At 39.6% G+C, this 18,457-nt stretch overlaps 1 protein-coding gene across 3 annotated transcripts in view; it reads left to right on the top strand.

The window, feature by feature from the left end:
• SEC24D (SEC24 family member D) overlaps window positions 1-18,457 on the top strand; it is an 84,593-nt gene that overhangs the window by 56,027 nt on the left and 10,109 nt on the right. For all 3 annotated transcript variants that reach the window (XM_012645477.1, XM_012645475.1, XM_012645476.1), the window contains 9 exons: window positions 2,310-2,434; window positions 7,604-7,795; window positions 8,385-8,478; window positions 11,665-11,781; window positions 12,577-12,747; window positions 15,242-15,338; window positions 15,471-15,616; window positions 16,960-17,098; window positions 17,892-18,010. In XM_012645477.1, coding sequence (XP_012500931.1) covers window positions 2,310-2,434; window positions 7,604-7,795; window positions 8,385-8,478; window positions 11,665-11,781; window positions 12,577-12,747; window positions 15,242-15,338; window positions 15,471-15,616; window positions 16,960-17,098; window positions 17,892-18,010 — 1,200 coding nt within the window. The remainder of the gene's footprint in view (window positions 1-2,309; window positions 2,435-7,603; window positions 7,796-8,384; window positions 8,479-11,664; window positions 11,782-12,576; window positions 12,748-15,241; window positions 15,339-15,470; window positions 15,617-16,959; window positions 17,099-17,891; window positions 18,011-18,457) is intronic.

Genomic DNA, 18,457 nt, shown 5'->3' with positions numbered 1-18,457 from the left:
GGAGAGAAAATGAGGGTCTAAATTTAGGTACTGAAACTAGAAGAGCCACAAGCCATTCACAATTAGCTGGTTGTGCTAAGTGAGATGGACAGGTCCATGGAGACAGTCAGATTTCAACCCCAGATTATTTTAGAGGATTGTGGTTTTTTGTAGGTTCGTTACAAAAGGAAAGACCAGTCTAGTGGGAGAAATGTTGCCATAATTTCTAGAATTCTGAGTCTCAGGTGCTGGCAGAACCTTTATGTGGATCTGTGCTTTCGTTAATTGGAATGTTGGGCTTGAGCTCAAGAGACGGAAGAGAATTTGAAGAGTCGCCTATATGGAGATGCTGGTTAAAACAGAGTAAATGAATGCGATTTCTGTGCTGGAACATGGTGAGAGGAGAGAAGAAGGTATACTTTGGAGAAAGATGAGAAAATGAAAAAGAGAACCAACAGTGAGAAAAATGGGAGAGGAAATGATGCTTCAGTGCCCTGGCAGCTAAGAGAGTGAAAGTGGTTTGTCACGCCTGCGGTTGCAAGGAGATAGAAGAGATTTAGGATGAGAGCTGGATTTATTGCAAGTCATTGTAGTTTGTAGTTCGGCGGTCAGTGACCTCCAGGAGAGCAGTTTTGGTAAGGCGGCATGGAGAACCAGATCTTTTTAGAGTGCGTCTGCTAAGCTTGGCTGGACAAAGCAAGCTGGATTGAATGAGTAGAATAATAGATTAAGGAAGCTAATGATGACGCCGTGCCAATTATCTAGGCATGAGGTGACAAGCATCCAGATAGTTAAGAGTAGGGATGGGATAAAACATCATGAAAGAATGAATCATTTTGGGAAAAAAAAAACCAATGGGACAACTCAGTGATTGAAGGAAAAGAAACAGCCAAATCTAATTTCATGTTTTCGAGTCTTTGAGTTGGCACGTAGTGATGTTAGTGATAAACATAGAGAAATTGGAAGAGAATGTGATTTAGAGGAATAATGAATTAATTTTGCCAATATATAAAACAAGCTCTAGTGACACACTTCTGTAGAAATGTACAGGTTGGAGATGTGGAAAATATTCAGTGGGGAATTGGTAATGCCGAACTTAGGAGAGAATGCAAGCGTGGTAAGGTACATTTGGGTTTGTCACAAAGAGGTTTTGATTTAATTAACGGAAATGGTTATTTAAATCAGCATATATCTGTGCTATAAATCAGATTAGGAAGGAATGATTTGCCATAAAAATTATTCACCTAGACAGTAGAGTTCCTTCATTACTGTTGTGATTTGGCAAAGGGATAAAGTTTCTCAGGTTGATGATTTTTAGGTCTTGTAATTTCTTTTTATTTAAAATGAAGGACTTTGATTAGAAAAATGTTATTATATCTAGCCTTGTAGTGGATATAGAATAAATCAATAAGGTAGTTTATAGTCATTATCATCTAATTTTATAATAATTAAAATGAAATTTTAATTTAGAACATTTCTATGATTTACCATAAAGTTAAAAATTAAATTGGTCTTAACTCTTCATTCTCTAGTGTAGATTGCTAAAGTTGTTTGTCCGTGGCTCTCATTTCTAAGTATTTTGTAAGAAACAACCAAATGGTCACTTCCTAAGACCTGTTTGAACACCACCCAGTAAAGGGACAAACATCTAGGAAACATTTTCATAGCAGCTGCTTTGTGTTATAGTGATTGTTTTAACAGATAAAGGCCTAATGTAATTTTACCATAAATGTGTAAGCAATTAGGTAAGTATTTAACAATATGACACAATTTTTTAAAGTATACAGTTATATTTTCATATATAATTTCCTATCTTTAAAACCGAAAGAGGTAATAAGAGATTTGAAAATAGTGATATCCAAGTTAATAGAGTTTTATTACAGTTTCAAAAACAGACACTAATTATCATATGTACTCTTTGTTAGCACAGTTCGTTAATGCTCCAAACCTCCCTTGTCCTGTGAGGCAGGGTGTGATAAGCAAGGCTGGCCACAGTGCTGGCCACAGTACTGGACTCTCCCTGTGGCCAACGTGGTGATGAAATCTTTGGAGCTTTGTAAAAGTGAACCTTCTCTGCTGGATATTATAATGCTGTTTAATTCACTGGTGGGACCCAGGTCATACCCTAGAAAATAAACATTTTCTTTGGTCTTTTTTGTAGCATCAAAGACTATTCTAGAAAATGATTTAATTCCACAAATGTTATATCTGAAATATTAAATGAAACATCTGATGATCTTCAAATGTTCTAATGAGTGTTTAAATTTGATTATGAAATGTATTTACGGTATAATTACAGCTATTTATGTTGTGTGCTTGCCTTCCTATAGAAGAATAAGCCTCCCAACCCACCAGCCTTTATCTTCATGATTGATGTTTCATATAGTAACATAAAGAATGGACTCGTCAAGCTTATATGTGAAGAACTGAAGACCGTGCTGGAAAAACTTCCAAAGTAAGGGAACTGCCGTTCTTTTTGTAACTTATGAAATATTGCTGAATTAGTTTACTGGCCAGAAAACAAGTGCTAAGTGACCAGTTGATATCTTTTGCTAATGAGGACATTGGACAATTAGTTATAAATCAAACAGCACCATTCTTTTGAGTCTTTAAAAAGTCAGAGTGATCTTTTATACAAAGCAAAAGAAACTAATATAAAAAAAGATGGTAAAAAAACATTCAAAATACATTACAAAATAATAAGAAGACTCCAACAGTGTGGTGGTAAAGGCTTTGGAAATCTGTTATTCACTTTTCAAAGCATTGATTTTCCAGTGGAAACTAGTAGTTGCTGGGCACGGTGGAGAGTTTGCAGGGGTGCCAGAAAACAGAACTGCTGTCTTATGGCAGAGTTGGTAACTTTTTAGCCAAATTTCCCTTTGCCCTTAATGACACACTGTCCAAGTCCTTTGCCGCTTTACGGCCTCTACGTCCTGCAACTTTTAGCCCACGGTGCACCACTGTCCTTGCCATGGCAAGCAGGCAGTGCATGCAAGAAAAGGTAGAAAACCAGTTGTAACAGGCAACAGATGAACATACCCTAGACATTAATCAAGACTTCAGACTGTATTTTAAAAAGGCTATTTGGCATGTTACCTGCATATAAATCAAATTGATGGCAATCTTAGCATAAAAATTATAAAGTTACACATATACACAGCCCAAAATAAATTTCAGGGGAGAAAAGACAACCAGATTTGTTTTGAAAGATAAAGGGGAAAAAATTATTTTGGCATGAATAAAAACTTTTCAGAAAGAGATTTAAAAAGTGTCAGGGAATAACTAGCAGTATCTTTTAATTTTTTTTCTATCACCTCTCCTAAAACTAATATCAAACATGAATAACTAGTTGTTTAGGGTGGGGATCTAGCATCTCCTAAGGAGATTCAGGAGCAGGGAAGATGCCATCCTTCATGAGAGGAAGACATGCTTAAAAAGATGAAACAGCCTAGGAAATGTTGTCTGTAACCTGGTGTCTGTACTGGTCTCCACATCTCCCACTTCCTCCCAACCTCCCTGAGCAGAAGCAATCTTTGTCCTGGAAAGGGATGTTTCTCGAAGGGTGGGGGGATTGTCTTTGGCCCCCAGGGCTCGGGGAATCTAGGTGCCTGCTCCTCTGTATTCTTTCACATAGGACTGGTGCTTTGGCACATGTGAGACTCGGAGGAACAAACTGCGGACCTCCCAGGAGTGGTTTTGTTTGTATCTGTGAAGCTAAAGTCATAATATTCTCAAAGATAGTTTGGAAAAGCAGTGGGGATGTTTAAAATACACACAGAGGCGATTTCAAACTGAATTCTGAAATGAAGAATGAGCTAGGAGCAAGTTGAAGGTGGTGGCATAAGAAAGGCATCTGATGCCTGCAGACTTATTTGTGACTGTGGTTTCCCTTACCCCATTCTTAGGGAAACTTGAGAAGGATGAATTTTCTGCTGAGTATGATTTATTATTTTTTTTTTTTTGAGATAGAGTCTTGCTCTGTTGCCCGGGCTAGAGTGCCATGGCGTCAGCCTAGCTCACAGCAACCTCAAACTCCTGGGCTCAAGCGATCCTCCTGCCTCAGCCTCCCGAGTTGTTGGGACTACAGGCATGTGCACCACCACGTCTGGCTAATTTTTTCTATATATTTTTAATTGTCCAGCTCATTTCTTTCTGTGTTTTTTTTTTAGTAGAGACAGGGTCTCACTCTTGCTTAGGCTGGTCTCGAACTCCTGACCTTGAGTGATCCTCCCACTTCAGCCTCCCAGAGTGCTAGGATTATAGGTGTGAGCCACTGCACTCGGCCTGAGTATGATATATTTTATCATAGAACTCTCTCATGGGGCTGGTTTTATTCTAAATCTGAATTTTGAACCTGATTAATATCAAAAGAAACTACTCTAATTTCTGGAAATGGTCTCTTTCTCTTTGTCTTTCTCAAACCAGTTCAAATTAGGCTAACCTATTTTCAGAGACAGTTACTTCACCAACCCCTGGTTCCTTTTCAACAGTGGTGATATGAAGCTTTTACTGACATGAAATCACACTCTTTCTTTCCATGCCATCATAATTTCATATCCCATAGGTAGCTTTGGCAAAAGATAGGAACAAAAAATAAAAGGAAACTGTTGGTTATTCTTTGCTACTATTCAAATCTCTCTTTTAAAAGAGTTTATTCAAGCCAACTAACTACCTTTTTCTCCTTTATCTTTTATAACAAATCTAGTTGTTTTTTCTCTCCTGAAATTTATTTTGGGCCACGCATGTGTGTATAACTTTATTTTTATGGAAAGAGTGCTATCAACTTAATTTACTTCTTTGTACTAAAGCAGGTATATGCCAAATAGCCCTTTTAAAGACAGCCTGAAGTCTTGATTAACATCTTAGGGTATATTCATCTCTCAGCGAATCTTTTGAAAAAGGAAGGCCCCATTATTTACTATTTAACTTTGAATTCATATCTTTGGCCTCACAAGAGTGCCAGACTTTTCTGACTTCTCTGGAACAAGAAAGGAAAGATTATAAATGTTTTACCTGTTGTTCAGAACAAGCTCTTGGGTTATTTTGTTTGTTTTTAATATTCCTGTGACTAAAATGGTCAAAATGCTTGATTTTTTAATTTTCTGGGTCATCTAGTTGCTAATATTTCTGGTGTTGCTCTGTTGGATTTATTCCATTAAAATGGTGATGGGGCAGGTGTGGAGAGAAAGATACTTGAAAAGCAGAAGAGCAGAAGCATATTAGTGTGTATGAAAATCCCTCATGTAACTTCACAAAACTCGTGTAGAATCCATCTGAAGGAGAGGCTGAGATTTAGTTTTCTTCTGAGTAGGATTTAATGAGGCAATTATACTGTTAAAGAAAATCATAGGACAGTTCTTTGTTTCTCAAACAAGTTTTTAAAAAATTATGTTCCCGTGGAGACAAGTACTAATATTTTGCAATAATGTGAGATGTTCTGATTAGATGCTTTTAAAAACGTTACTGTAGATTTTAAGTGAACCCTATGAATCCCAGGCTACTCTTTTCCCGTCACTTGAAAATGTCCAAATCCAGGGGGAAATAGCAATCCAGAGTTTCCTCCACAGTTTTTCTTTTGTGTCTTTTGCCCTGACTCCAAATTAACTATTGAAGAGGGATTAAAACCTTTCACGATTTGCTGGGCATTTTCCACCTCATGTCAAGACAGGTTTACTGGGAAATGAGTTAACGAGCTGTGTGCTGGTAAACCGTCTCTCGAATGGATAAATGAGTTGTAGTGCCTGCTTGTTTCATGGTGTCGATACTTCTAGGCAGACTGATTTTAAACTATCAAAGTGACATCACTCAGCGGGAGTTGGGAAGAGATGCATACTTATCGGTTTATCAACTTGGGCTGTAACTTGCCATCCCAGATCCAGCGTTTCACCATCGTGGGAGTCATCCTCAGGAAAGCCTGTCCTTCCTCACATTGTGCTAGGCCTTGTGGGGACACAGAATGTGAGCCTTGGACTCTGCCTTTTATCAGCTTATGGTTGAGGATCATGAAATGTTAACCCAAAGGCACCATATGCTAAGAGCCCAACGAGAACAAGTTATAGGAATTTAGATGAGGAAATCATTTCTAATTGGTAGCATCAGGGGAGGTTTCACAGAGAAAAAAGGGTTTGCACTTGGTCTTGTTAAGATTCTAATATGTAGGAAGAGGAAGGGAAAAGCATGATGCGTATAGTGTAGTGGTTAGTTGCACAAAGTCATACCGTTTAGGATGTTGAAGTATGTGTTGTGTCTATGCAGTTACAAAGGATTAGGGTTCTCATTTCTGAAAGCTTTGCCAAGTATCTAGAATACAAGCATTGACTAAGTGCTTTTGGAAGGTACTATGAATCTATTTAAACTGCCCACTCTTTTATCAAGGCCTCAATGAAGAACAAATACCCTTAGTGAAGGAAATAGAGAAGAAATAAAACATAGTTTAAAGGTAGTACTTTGTCAGCCTAAAACATCAAAGAAATTGGGAAGTCAGCAATGGAATGAGCAATTTAAGTTGCTTGAGATACCTTCATCTAGATACTTCCATTTTCCTTTCTTTGTACCTGAGTAACTCTTTATTCCGTGTGCAAAATTTTGAAACTGAGCAAACCAGGTTCCTTTTCAAAAAAGTTGTCTTTTAATCAAAATAAGTTTTACTTTGATCCAAGGGTCAAAGAAAATGGCATATTTTTTGTGGCTTTTTTAACCATTTAACCATTGAGCACTATATAATATTTTCCACTGAAAATTAGTAAGAGCTTCAATAGTGTCTAAGTGGTTTTTTTTTTAGGGGAGAAAAACAGACCGACAGTACAATGCACTCAGTAACGTGTAACTGGAGTCGAGACCACTAAATTCTGGATATACTTGCTATTGACTGGAATGAGAACATTCATGCTTTTATACTTTTAGGAATTATACACTTTTTGGAATTCCTTTTAAAAAGTCCACTTTTTGTTATGTTTTTGGAGCTTTTATTGCTTTGTCATGACCATCACAAATGGTCACCTAGTAAGAATTACATTATTACATTGTCAATTTATAAATGTAACTTTATATACTTACATTTCATGTTTATATGCTATATAGTTCTCAAAATCTAGCCCATTTTCTATTGAGATTCTCTAGGATATGTAAGAAAAGGATCACACAGTAGGGACAAGCCCTGTCTTAATAGAGACAGCTCTCCTGTTAATAACGTAAGTGCCTTGTCTCTTGCTTCGGATATTCCATTTGTTCTTCTGACCTTCTGGTGACTTTTGAGAGAGCTTTGTTTATAAAGGATGTGAGAAGCCTAGCTTATTCATGAAAAAAAAAAAACGCTTTTAATTTTCTACAGATTGAAAATAAATATATTAAATATGAATAATGTTTCATAATATCTATTTGATTTTAACCTAGAATTTTGATAACTTTTTTCTTTATCGACTTGTTTATTTTTGTAATAACCCTTATTCCCTACTGCTGTGACTCACTGTTAGTTATATGTGGTAATAGAAATTAAGGCCAAAACTCTAAACATATCTTCTATATATTTTATAAAAACACACACTGACCGAATCTCAGATAGAAACCTCCTTTCGTTCTAAGTTAATAAGAGGACTTCAAGCACTTTTCTTTTTTCCCCTCATAGGGAAGAGCAAGAAGAGACATCTGCAATTCGAGTTGGTTTTATCACATATAACAAAGTTCTCCATTTCTTTAACATAAAGAGTAATTTGGCCCAGCCTCAGATGATGGTGGTGACTGACGTTGGAGAAGTCTTTGTTCCTTTGTTGGATGGTTTCCTTGTCAACTACCAGGAATCCCAATCTGTGATTCACAAGTAAATATCAAGTTTTTTATAATCTAAATACAAATCAGGTGTCTGTTTTTAATTGCATTGTGTTTTGATTCAATCATACATTGTTTCGTTTTGTCATCAGCAAGGGGGTTTTAAGGCGTGGATTATAAAACTCTGCCATTTATGTTTCATCTGTATCTTTTTAATGTAGACCAATATATAAAAGGAAGATTTTTTATACTCACAGTAAACCGTATCAATCCTTTCTCTTTGCTGTAAAGGTAATGCAAGGGAGGTATTTCTTACATGTGGATGAGTATGTTCAGTGGTGATGATAGCTAAAGATATGGCCACTGTTCTAAGAATTTATGGTCTAAGAAATCAGTAATGTAGTGAATAGAAAAAATATCTACAAAGAGTATAATTTTGTAAATGTTTCACTCATTTTATAGATTTTGGTGTCAAACCGAGCTAGGAGATCATTCCTTGAGGAATGGCCCATGAAATTCACCCACAGGTGTTGGCTGTCAAGTACTATATGTGTCTAGGCTTTGAGTGTCAGTGATGTATTTCTTGAATTTTATTACAAATATGCTAAACATTTAAAATCTTTTGCTCATTCATTTGCTAGTTTGTTGGACCAGATTCCAGAGATGTTTGCAGACTCTAATGAAAACGAGACTGTCTTTGCGCCTGTCATCCAGGCTGGCATGGAAGCACTAAAGGTGAGAGAAGCTGTTTCTAATTGCTAGTAAATAAATTTTAAAAACAGACCAAAAAAAAGAAAGTTTCCTTTATGCAAGAAAATACAGTCTTCATTAAAACATGTGTGTCACTAGAGGCTATTCCAAACTTCCACACAAATCTCAAGAGGTCAAGAGGAAATGGCCAAACCACAGATTGCTCCCAGCGTTTACATTCCAGCCCCATTAGCCTCTGAGCAACCGATTTTGCCAGGATTTCCGGTTTAGCTCCTCCTTTTGGCTTTTATATGAACTTTGTAGAATCTATTTTAAAAGTAGTTCAGCAATATCCAAACTAGCAGATTCCCATATCACCCTCCCCTTCCTTGGGGTTTTCAAACATGCAGGGGCAGGGCCCGTGACAGTCCTGGCAGAGCTGTGCCTGCTGCTCAGGGCTTGCTGACCGCCAGAGTAGACGAGAGGTTGGCCACGTCTCCAGAATTTACAAGGTAGTATCAAAATAGTGAAGAGCCTATATCATTCATTTACTCAGGCTTTCAATTAACAAAGATTTATTAAATGCCCATGTTTTATAAGGCAGGGTAGAGACTACTGTCCCTGCTCCTAAGTTGCTTACCGTGTGGTAGAAGAGAGGTAACTCTGCAATACAAAACATAATGTTCATTGCTTATAATCTTAAAAGGGTGGGGGTTTAAGGGAAGGGCAAAGAGAAAGTTTGGAAAGCCCAAGACTGTGGCTGGCCAGCCAAATAGCTCAGGATATTCTGCACAGAAGGGCAGAGATGAGGGTCTCATCCCCTGTCAACAGCAAGTAGAAACTGAAAGAAGATCAAAGTGAAACCTTTGTCACTGTGTGTCGTGTCTCTCAGAGGAAAGAGCTTCCGAGCTGAATTTTGAGCTGTGATTTCTCCTGCCCTGCCTTTCTCAACCTCTTCTCCACCATCATAAGAAGGACATATGTCGTTGATTCATTCTATATGACTCACTCCTGTGCACAGAGTCAGATTTTGGTTAAAACATAAATTTTATAGGGAAATAAGGCATTTAATAGATAGCTTTGTCTTTGATTAATTTGCTACTTATAAAATATAAGTATATGATTAATGAAATGGATCTAAAATTAATAGACATTTTATAAGGAAAAAATAAATAAATATGGCCATTCTATTTTTTCCCCAATGTTGAACTTTATGTTTTTTAATGGACTCTAATTTTTTTCCCTCAGTTTTACCACAGGTAATATTGAAGACAATCAAGCATGTTTAATTATGATTAACACTCTACTGGATCATTGAATTCTCCCAACAATATTTTATGTAGTTCATATATCGTCTATGTCATATATGGGGTAACTGAGAATTAGAGAAGCTAAATAATTTTCCCAGTGTCACTCAGATAACAGAATGGCTGTGATTCCAACAGGGCCCTTGTTCTTAACTGCTGTAATGTAAAATTACGATGCTTCTATGCATAGCGAATATCTGTATGGATAGAAGAATTTTTGACGGTGAATTCTTTAGGAGAATTGGGTGGGCCAGGCAGGGAAAGTTCAGGAGAAGGTAGAGTTTTTCTTTTCACCTTTATACCTTTTCTGCTATTTGAATTTTTTAAAAAGTACTTTGTAATAAAAGCTATAGAAGTGAAAAATTTACAGTGACAGAATTCCAAAATTTTCAACATTCTTAACATGTTATAATCAATATTATTGAAAATTTTACTCTGATTTGATCATTGGAGCTAATTATGTCTTTACTGGCCAAAACGTTGATAGTCTCTTTCTCCCATGCAGTGTACATCTACCTGTAGATTTTGTACCTATGTTTCTTCATTCATCCTTGCCTTCTTTCTTAATGCTGCATCTATCTGCAATTTTCAGTAGAAAACACATGCAACATAAGCTCACAGCCCACAGATTCCTGCTCACCCCTGGCCACAGCAGAGGTGAGACAGGCTGTGGGTCACTCACCTGCCCAGTGTGTCAGCCATGTCTTCCCTCTCTGACCCACTCCACAGAGCATCTCAGAATGCCACTTGGTGAGAGAGATATTGGGACAGGGCTAACCTTGAATTCTCTGAGTTTCTTTTTAAGGGAGCTATTCGCAGACCTAAGTACTTTATTATTAGTAACACTCACAGCACATCTTATGACTGACCCAGGCACACCTGTGTCTTTGCAAACAACAGTTCCAGGCAGAGAGCTGGAGAAATGGATTCTAGGCCAAGAGAACAGAATGTGCAAAGATGTAGAGGTGTGTAAAGCACATGGGGTATTCCAAGAAAGCAAGATGCTGGTGTGGCTAAAACTTCCAGTGCAAGAGATGGGTGAGGAGATGTTGGAGATTAGTCTGGAAAGATTAATTCAGATTCAGCTTCACCAAAGGGCCTTGAAGCTGTTGTTTACTGGTTGTGTGACCAGGAGGCAAATTGGATGAGCCTCAGTTTTCTGCATTCTTACAACGCAGACAGTAGTACGTACTGCACAAAGTTGTGACGGTTACATGAGAAATGTGGGAGGGGCCTGGCATGGCGCTGTGGCATCTCATCTCACTGTTCCCTACGCTTCCCACTCGTGCCTAGATACAAGACTGTGGACTTTATCCCATACCAGAAAACCTTCTGGGTTCTGGAGGCGAAAAGGCACGTATCTGAGGAGAGCTGCTGCCTTCACTGGAGAGCAGCACTCCGAGCAGTGGGCAGCGTGGCCTGGAGGAGGGCGGGACTGGGGGGTGAGAGGGCAATGTACTGAATCATATTTCAGGATGTTTTTCCAGAAGGTTACTTCTTAGTTCCTTAAATAAGATTTTAAATCTTAATGCTGAATTGACTCTGGTGGAGCCTGAGTCTTCTTTTCGTTGCTTCCCCGAGACTGCAGATACACAATCTTGATCACACACTTTTCCTTTTGTCATCACGTGTGACAGCTGGTTCCCTATGTCTCCTTTTGCCACACTACCACTGTGGTCTTGTGCGTTGTTCCTCAGAATACCACTGTAGTTTTAATCCATGTTTACTAAAGATTTGAAATAAGAGTTTTGTTGCATCATAATCCTGGAAATTCTATCATCTGCTTTTATATTATGCGATCTACCTGGTCCTGAAAGACTCTACTGTAGCCAAAGAAAGAAAGTGTTTTCACTGTAACTTATTTTCTGATTACCTTAAAACGAAACCTTTCTACCCAAAGCATGTTCTGTGATTTTTTTTCCAGGCAGCAGACTGTCCTGGGAAGCTGTTCATCTTCCATTCTTCCCTGCCGACTGCCGAAGCCCCGGGGAAGCTCAAAAACAGAGATGACAAAAAGCTGGTCAATACAGACAAAGAGAAGGTACTTCGTCAACAGTTACTCTTGGAAGTGTCCATATGTCAGTTACTAAGAGGGGTAAAGAGAGAGGCAGTGTATCCTTTGGAAGAAAAAGGGGGATAAGCTAAATCTAATGCGTAAGTCCGGGACACACACTGTATGTTACAGGAATGATCTGAATTGCCAGCAATTTAAGAAAGTTTATAGTCTTAGAAAAACTGATATCTGAAATATCCACATTAAAATAAGGGCCCAAACGTGTTCGTGTGCAATCTGTGTGAGACAGACTGAATGAAAGATGGGACTGCAGAAAGGAGAAGAGGGTAGAGGGAGGAAGGAGACTGCACCACACGACACCCCACGGAGGCAGAGACGGAGTCGTGATGCAGAGGTGCCGGGTGCTCAAACGTGCCCTTGCCTGGCACTTGTGACAGTGCAGCAGTGGGGGAGAGCCAGTGGGAAGGAGACCGTGGATGCGGGCATCCGACTGCCGGCCACGTGACAACACGCAAGCTGCCTCATCCAGGTCTCTCAAGCGAGGACGGCAATGCCAGCCCCGTTCGGATTACTGGAGGACCGAATAGAACTGAGTGCCGCGTGAGCCCAGCACAGCCCGGGTGCTCAGGAAATGGCTGCTGCCTTGTAGTCGCTTGCTGTGGTAACGAGTGATTACTGCAACTTACTTCTTCAGCCCAGTTCGCTCAACTGGAAAATACATGTTTTTTCATTTTAAAAATTCAATAAGAATTCAATAGAAACTTTAAACCAAAAACATTTTGTGATTTGTCATTTTTCCTTTTTTGTATCTCTTTTTTTCAGATACTTTTCCAGCCCCAGACAAACGTCTATGACTCATTGGCCAAGGACTGTGTGGCTCACGGCTGCTCCGTGACGCTCTTCCTCTTTCCCAGTCAGTATGTGGACGTGGCCTCGCTGGGACTCGTTCCTCAGCTCACTGGAGGGACGCTGTACAAATACAACAATTTCCAGGTAAATGCCAGCTACTCGTCAGTTTTCTAATCCCATTTTTACTTTGGAGCTTAGATCATAGGTTAAAAAGCTGTGTACTCTTGTGGGCAGCTCACAGATTTAAATTCAAGAGCAGATAGAAAAGAATGTATACAGTGGGCCTCTGTATCTGGGGGTTCTGCATCTGTGGATTCAACCAAGCTAAGATCAAAAATATTCAGAAAAAAAAATTGTGTCCTGTACCAAACATATACAGACTTTTTTTCTTGTCATTATCCCCTAAACAATACAGTGTAACAACCATTTCCATAGCATTTACATTGTATTAGGTGTTGTAAGTAATCTAGAGCAGACTTAAAGTACACAGAGGATGTGGGTAGGTACAAATACACCATTTTGTATCAGGGCTTGAGTACCTGGCAGATTTCGGTATCTGTGGCAGGTCCTGGAACCAGTGCCACGTGGATACCAAGGGACCACTGTGCATATATGGTTAAGCAGTTCCACACTTCCTAAGCGTTTGGCAACAGAGTGAGCCCATTCATCCTCAGAGCTAAATGTCAACGTGAGCTTTCATAATAGGGAAAAAGACATTTTATGTAAAATACGCTTAATGTTTTAAAAAGTGACTACATATTTGTTTTAAATTGTTGGGATTTGGGCAGTCAATTCATTACACTCCTCTCTTCTAACCCTGAATTGAGAGACATTGACGAGACACTCAAAATGTCAGCACTATTAATATATTGGATCTAGGTCTGTAGGCAAGTGGGCTTGCTAATGCCTCAGCTCTGAATGTGACAAACTTATCACCCAGGCACGGGGGCCACAGTTATGAGCTTCTTCTGTGGACACCTGTACCTTCAATACTACCGAGGGGCAGAAAATGTGTGCCTCTTGTGAGCAGGCTGCCTCCCGAAAAAGAGGACTCACAAGAGGCTGAGCTACACCCGCTCAGTTCCTTTTCCCAAAGTTGGTGCTCAGATAAGTCACTCCCCTCGCCTGAGGAGGGGTCAGGGCCGTGTATGTGCCGCCACATGGCAGCATGGGGTGGGAAGGTGTGGTCCCCCAACATAAGTGACAAATCTTAATCATCTATTTTTGCTTATCATCAATAAAGTTATTATTAATAGAGCCTAGTTACATGTTTATATTATAAACTAGTTAAGGGAATTGATAAGACCAAAGGTTGCAAACGAAATCAAATTGGAAAAGCTTTAAGAGCCTTTTCCAAGACTGCTGAATAAAAGTATGTCTTTTTAGGCACACTCTGGAAAATAAGGTCTTAATAATCATACAGAATTCCAGCCCTTTCTCATTCTGCCTGAATTCCGGGTATCGAGGCATAACGAAGCCTGTTGTGTTGACTAATTGCAGCTCCTTTCTCAGCTAGGGAGATAAATTTCATCAGAAACTTTTTTTTTTCACTTTCCCAAAAAAGACTTTATCATCCTCCATCCCATATTAATAAGGTTTTGTGTAGTTAAACAGCACTCGCATCCTCGCCAGGGCCTTTGGCCACGCACGGGGTGAGCGTCTCCACCGCGGTGGCGCAGCTTCGAAGAGCAGCCTGCCGAGTGGTGTGCAGGCCGTGCGTGCGTGCGTGCAACACAGCCTTCCAGCCTCGCTTCTTTTTTCTGTTTCCTTCTGTTTTTGAGTTATATGTTAACCCTGTGTAGTTTCTGATATAATAAAGGGTATTTACGAGTACTCAGCATATCAGTGATTATTACTGATTCCTTCAATGTTACTAAAAAAGAAATGCTGTTGTGATCCAACAGAGGAGAAATCTTCTGAGATGTAAACAGGTAGTAAAATACTTTATAACCAAAGAGTGTTAATTTTTCCCGTGCTACCACTCAGTTGTTTATTTGTGTTTACTTCACATTGTTGTAAAACTGAATCATAACGTAGCATTTCTTTCTCATCTTCAACAGTAAAGATTTTAATAGTGTTTTCCATTCAACAATGTGATGGTCACAAACTGCAGGCATCAAGTTGTATGTAAACAGCTAAAGGGATTATTGTATAAAGATTGCATTTGCGATTTCCCACCTTCCTGCTTCTTTGCCTTTGTGGTGGGGGTTGGGAAGGATGGGACGGGAAGGGATGCCTGTGTCGAAGTTCCTCCTAACTGCCAAACAGCAGTGGCGAGACTTTCTTAAAGAGCTTCACTGACTGGTCACTTGAGAAGCTTTAGAAGCTGGTTCTCAACTAGTTTGTTTACTGTTGTGGGTGCGTGCTCAGCTCAGCGTTGTGCACATGTGCATGTTGTGTACGTGTTGCTTGGTAGTGGACTGTGAGCAGCTTTCAGAAACATGGTGATAGCAGAGTCGTTAACAAGGCTGGGAGAAGGGCATGAACTGTCCCCCTCACTTAGCTTCACCAAGCACATAAATATGCTAAATCAGAATATAAAAATAAGAATTGTTTCAAGTCAGGATTAAAATGAGAACTGTTATGTTAAGTATTTTACTGCCATCTGGTGGGCATTGATCATACTTTATTTTTTTAGATACACTTGGATAGCCAACAATTTTTGAACGACCTCAGAAATGATATTGAAAAGAAAATAGGCTTTGATGCTATTATGAGGGTTCGTACCAGCACAGGTAATTATCGTTTATACAATTTTTCAGGTCAATTTTGTATAACTGTTTCCTTTTCAAATTAATAACGGGCCAAACAAAGAAAATAACAGTAAAATAAGGAGAAGCAAAATTTCCCCTTCCCCTTCTCTTTAGGTTTCAGAGCCACTGATTTCTTTGGCGGGATTTTTATGAACAATACCACTGACGTAGAAATGGCAGCCATCGACTGCGACAAGGCTGTGACTGTGGAGTTCAAGCACGACGACAAACTCAGTGAAGACAGCGGAGCCCTGATCCAGGTGATTTGAAGATTACTCCCAACTTTTGTTTTTAGTTTGTTACTGACAGTGATCAGTGGGGAGACTAAAATACCATCACATGTGTTAGTTTCTTCATAAAAAAAAATTCAACTCTCTTTCTCCAAAGGCGAAAGTCACCAGATGAGAGCACTTAGTTGTGCAGTTTCTCTGTCCTCTGATTCATAAACTCTGCTTAGACGGGGTCACGGTTCTGTCCCCTGCACTGCAGCCCCGTGAAGAATCGTGGGCAGCAAAAAACTGGCTTCCAGCGAGATTCAGTCCTTTCAGGCTTCCGCACCATTCCCTCTGGCCGTGCGCATCAGTCTGTCAAGGCTGCCACAACACAGTGGCACGGAATAGGCGGCTTGCACAGAAACTTCCTTTCTCACAGTTCTGGAGGTTCGAAGTCTGAGGTCAAGGCTTCCAAAGGCCTTACGGGAAGCATCTGTTCCAGGCCTTCCTCCTTGGCTGATGGATGGTTTTCTTCTCCCTGTGCCTTTATATCTTCTTCCCTGTGCTACCTATCTGTGTCCAGAGTCCCTCTTACAAGGACACTATTCATAACGGGTTAGGGCCCATCCTAATGACCTCATTTTAATTAATTTACCTCTTTAAGAACCCTGTATCTCCAAATACAGTTACATTCTGAGATACCAGAGGTTAGGACTGCGACATAAGACTGGAGAGGGCATAATTCAGCCTTAACACCACATTAAGCACATTGTCATATTATAAGCAAGTGGAATAGGACTTGACTTTGCAGTAAATAAAATTAACTAGAAGCCATGGAGACTTTGAATTAAAACAAGGAAATAAATATATGTAATGGTCATAGTTTTCAGACATTAGCATCACCCTTTAAGGATGGAGAGAGGTTGACAGTAGGTTGAGGAAGAACTTTAATGTTTATGTTTTAGTCATAGATACTTGGAGAAGTGGCTTTGTCTGTGACATAAGACCTAAGTCCATCGTCAAAGCTAGTTGTCTGTCTTTGAGGGAAGCGAGTCTTGAGTAGGGCTGTGAGCACATGAAGGTATTGTTTCTGGACCCAGATCCCTGGCAACAAAACCTGAGATGTGTGAAATGCAGACTAATTGCGGAAATGTGAACAGATATTTACCCATAAATAGCCTAATAGTTTAATGCTGTGAAATGATGCTTAGAAACCCAGCAGATGAATTGGTCATTATTTTCCCATTCTTGTTGTCATTCAGTCTTTAACAATAATAGAAAAAATTCTGTGGGAAACTTTGGGGTCTTTTCATCTGTACACACTGTTTTGCAAATGTAAATGAGATGGAGCCGGCTTGGGCGAACACGTGACCTCAGTGTTGCTTCTGCAGTGTGCTGTGCTTTACACGACACTCAGTGGCCAGAGAAGACTTCGGATTCACAACCTTGGCTTGAACTGCAGCTCCCAGTTAGCTGATCTTTATAAGAGCTGTGAGACAGATGCCCTCATCAACTTCTTCGCCAAGTCAGGTAACACGTTTTGCTAATCCTGGGGATCAGTAAACCTTTCCTAGTAATTTAGTCAAGACTTGTTGGTTAATTGAGTCAGTAGCTGAAAAGTAGGTGGTGGTGGAGCCTTTTGGTGGGGGAATTCAGAACTAATAGAAGCAAAGGGTGAGGGAGAATCGTGAGCATCTCTGATGCTAGATTAATACGTGAGATAACTCAGTTCAGGGCCAGGCTGTAAAGATTTATTTAAAGTTTTCATCCAGGCGCTAGGGGCTCTGAATTGAAGTTTAGGAATAGGATGCTTAGGCCCTTACTATGGCATGTGAGTGTGCCCTCTGGCACATCAGGGTAATGCAAGGAGACCGTCCCTGACATTAGACTGAACTCACTGTCCACACCATGTTAACTGTAACACAGGAGGGGCCCCAAGGCAGAATTGTCTTTGGCTTTCCTTCTGAGATTCTATTAATATGCTAAGGTTTGGAAAAAGTAGCAATCCAGCCCGTAAAAGTTAAGGACATCAGAAAGTGACAAACTGGACTTTCTTTTCTCTGTGTATAATTCTGTTTCTAATATTATGAAGATAATTCTGGTTGCTAAAACCTTTTACTGTAGGTAGGCCATTGTTCTCCATTGGCTAGATCATATGTAGTCAAGGAGAGACCACTAGCAAATGACTTTAACGTTTTTAAATGCTATTCTTGTTGGGTGGTCTGAAGATAATAGCAATTTGTTCTTTTTCATTATTATTATTTGAAGAGATCCGTTTCTGAGCTAAAACTTTGATGTCCTTTTCATTGTTTTGTGCACATAGCTTTTAAAGCGGTTCTACACCAGCCTTTGAAAGTCATCCGGGAAATTCTCGTTAATCAGACCGCCCATATGTTGGCGTGTTACCGAAAGAATTGTGCAAGTCCATCTGCAGCAAGCCAGGTAAGGTTCCTATTGTACTTGGGTGTTGAAGTGTTACAAACGACTACTCGTTCCTTCACACGCAGCTACTTAAGGTGTATGATGTTGCAGGCACTTAGATGCTGTATAGTAAACCAAATAGCCAAAAAGATTGAGAATGCAGTTTGGGGAGGCTGTGTTTTTTTTATAGCCAACATTAAAAAATTTGCCTTTGGGAAAAACCAACCTAATAGGTACAATGAACACTATCTGGGTTACGGGCACACCTATAGCCAGCACTCAAGCATTGCAAAAATGATCCATGTAACCTAAAACATTTGTACCCCTTTAATATTTTGAAATAATAAAACAAAAACTTGGCTTTACAAGGTGCCTGAACCAAAAACTGAGTGTGTATATTTGGTTGACAGTCCCTACATTATGTATAAACAGAGGAATGTTATATGTAAGAATTGTCATAATATAAAC

The sequence above is a fragment of the Propithecus coquereli genome, unplaced genomic scaffold (assembly GCF_000956105.1).
Source record: "Propithecus coquereli isolate 6110/MARCELLA unplaced genomic scaffold, Pcoq_1.0 Scaffold232, whole genome shotgun sequence".
Lineage (NCBI taxonomy): Eukaryota > Metazoa > Chordata > Mammalia > Primates > Indriidae > Propithecus > Propithecus coquereli.
The sequence above is the reverse complement of the archived record's forward strand: the minus strand, read 5'-3'. Positions and strand labels throughout refer to the sequence as shown.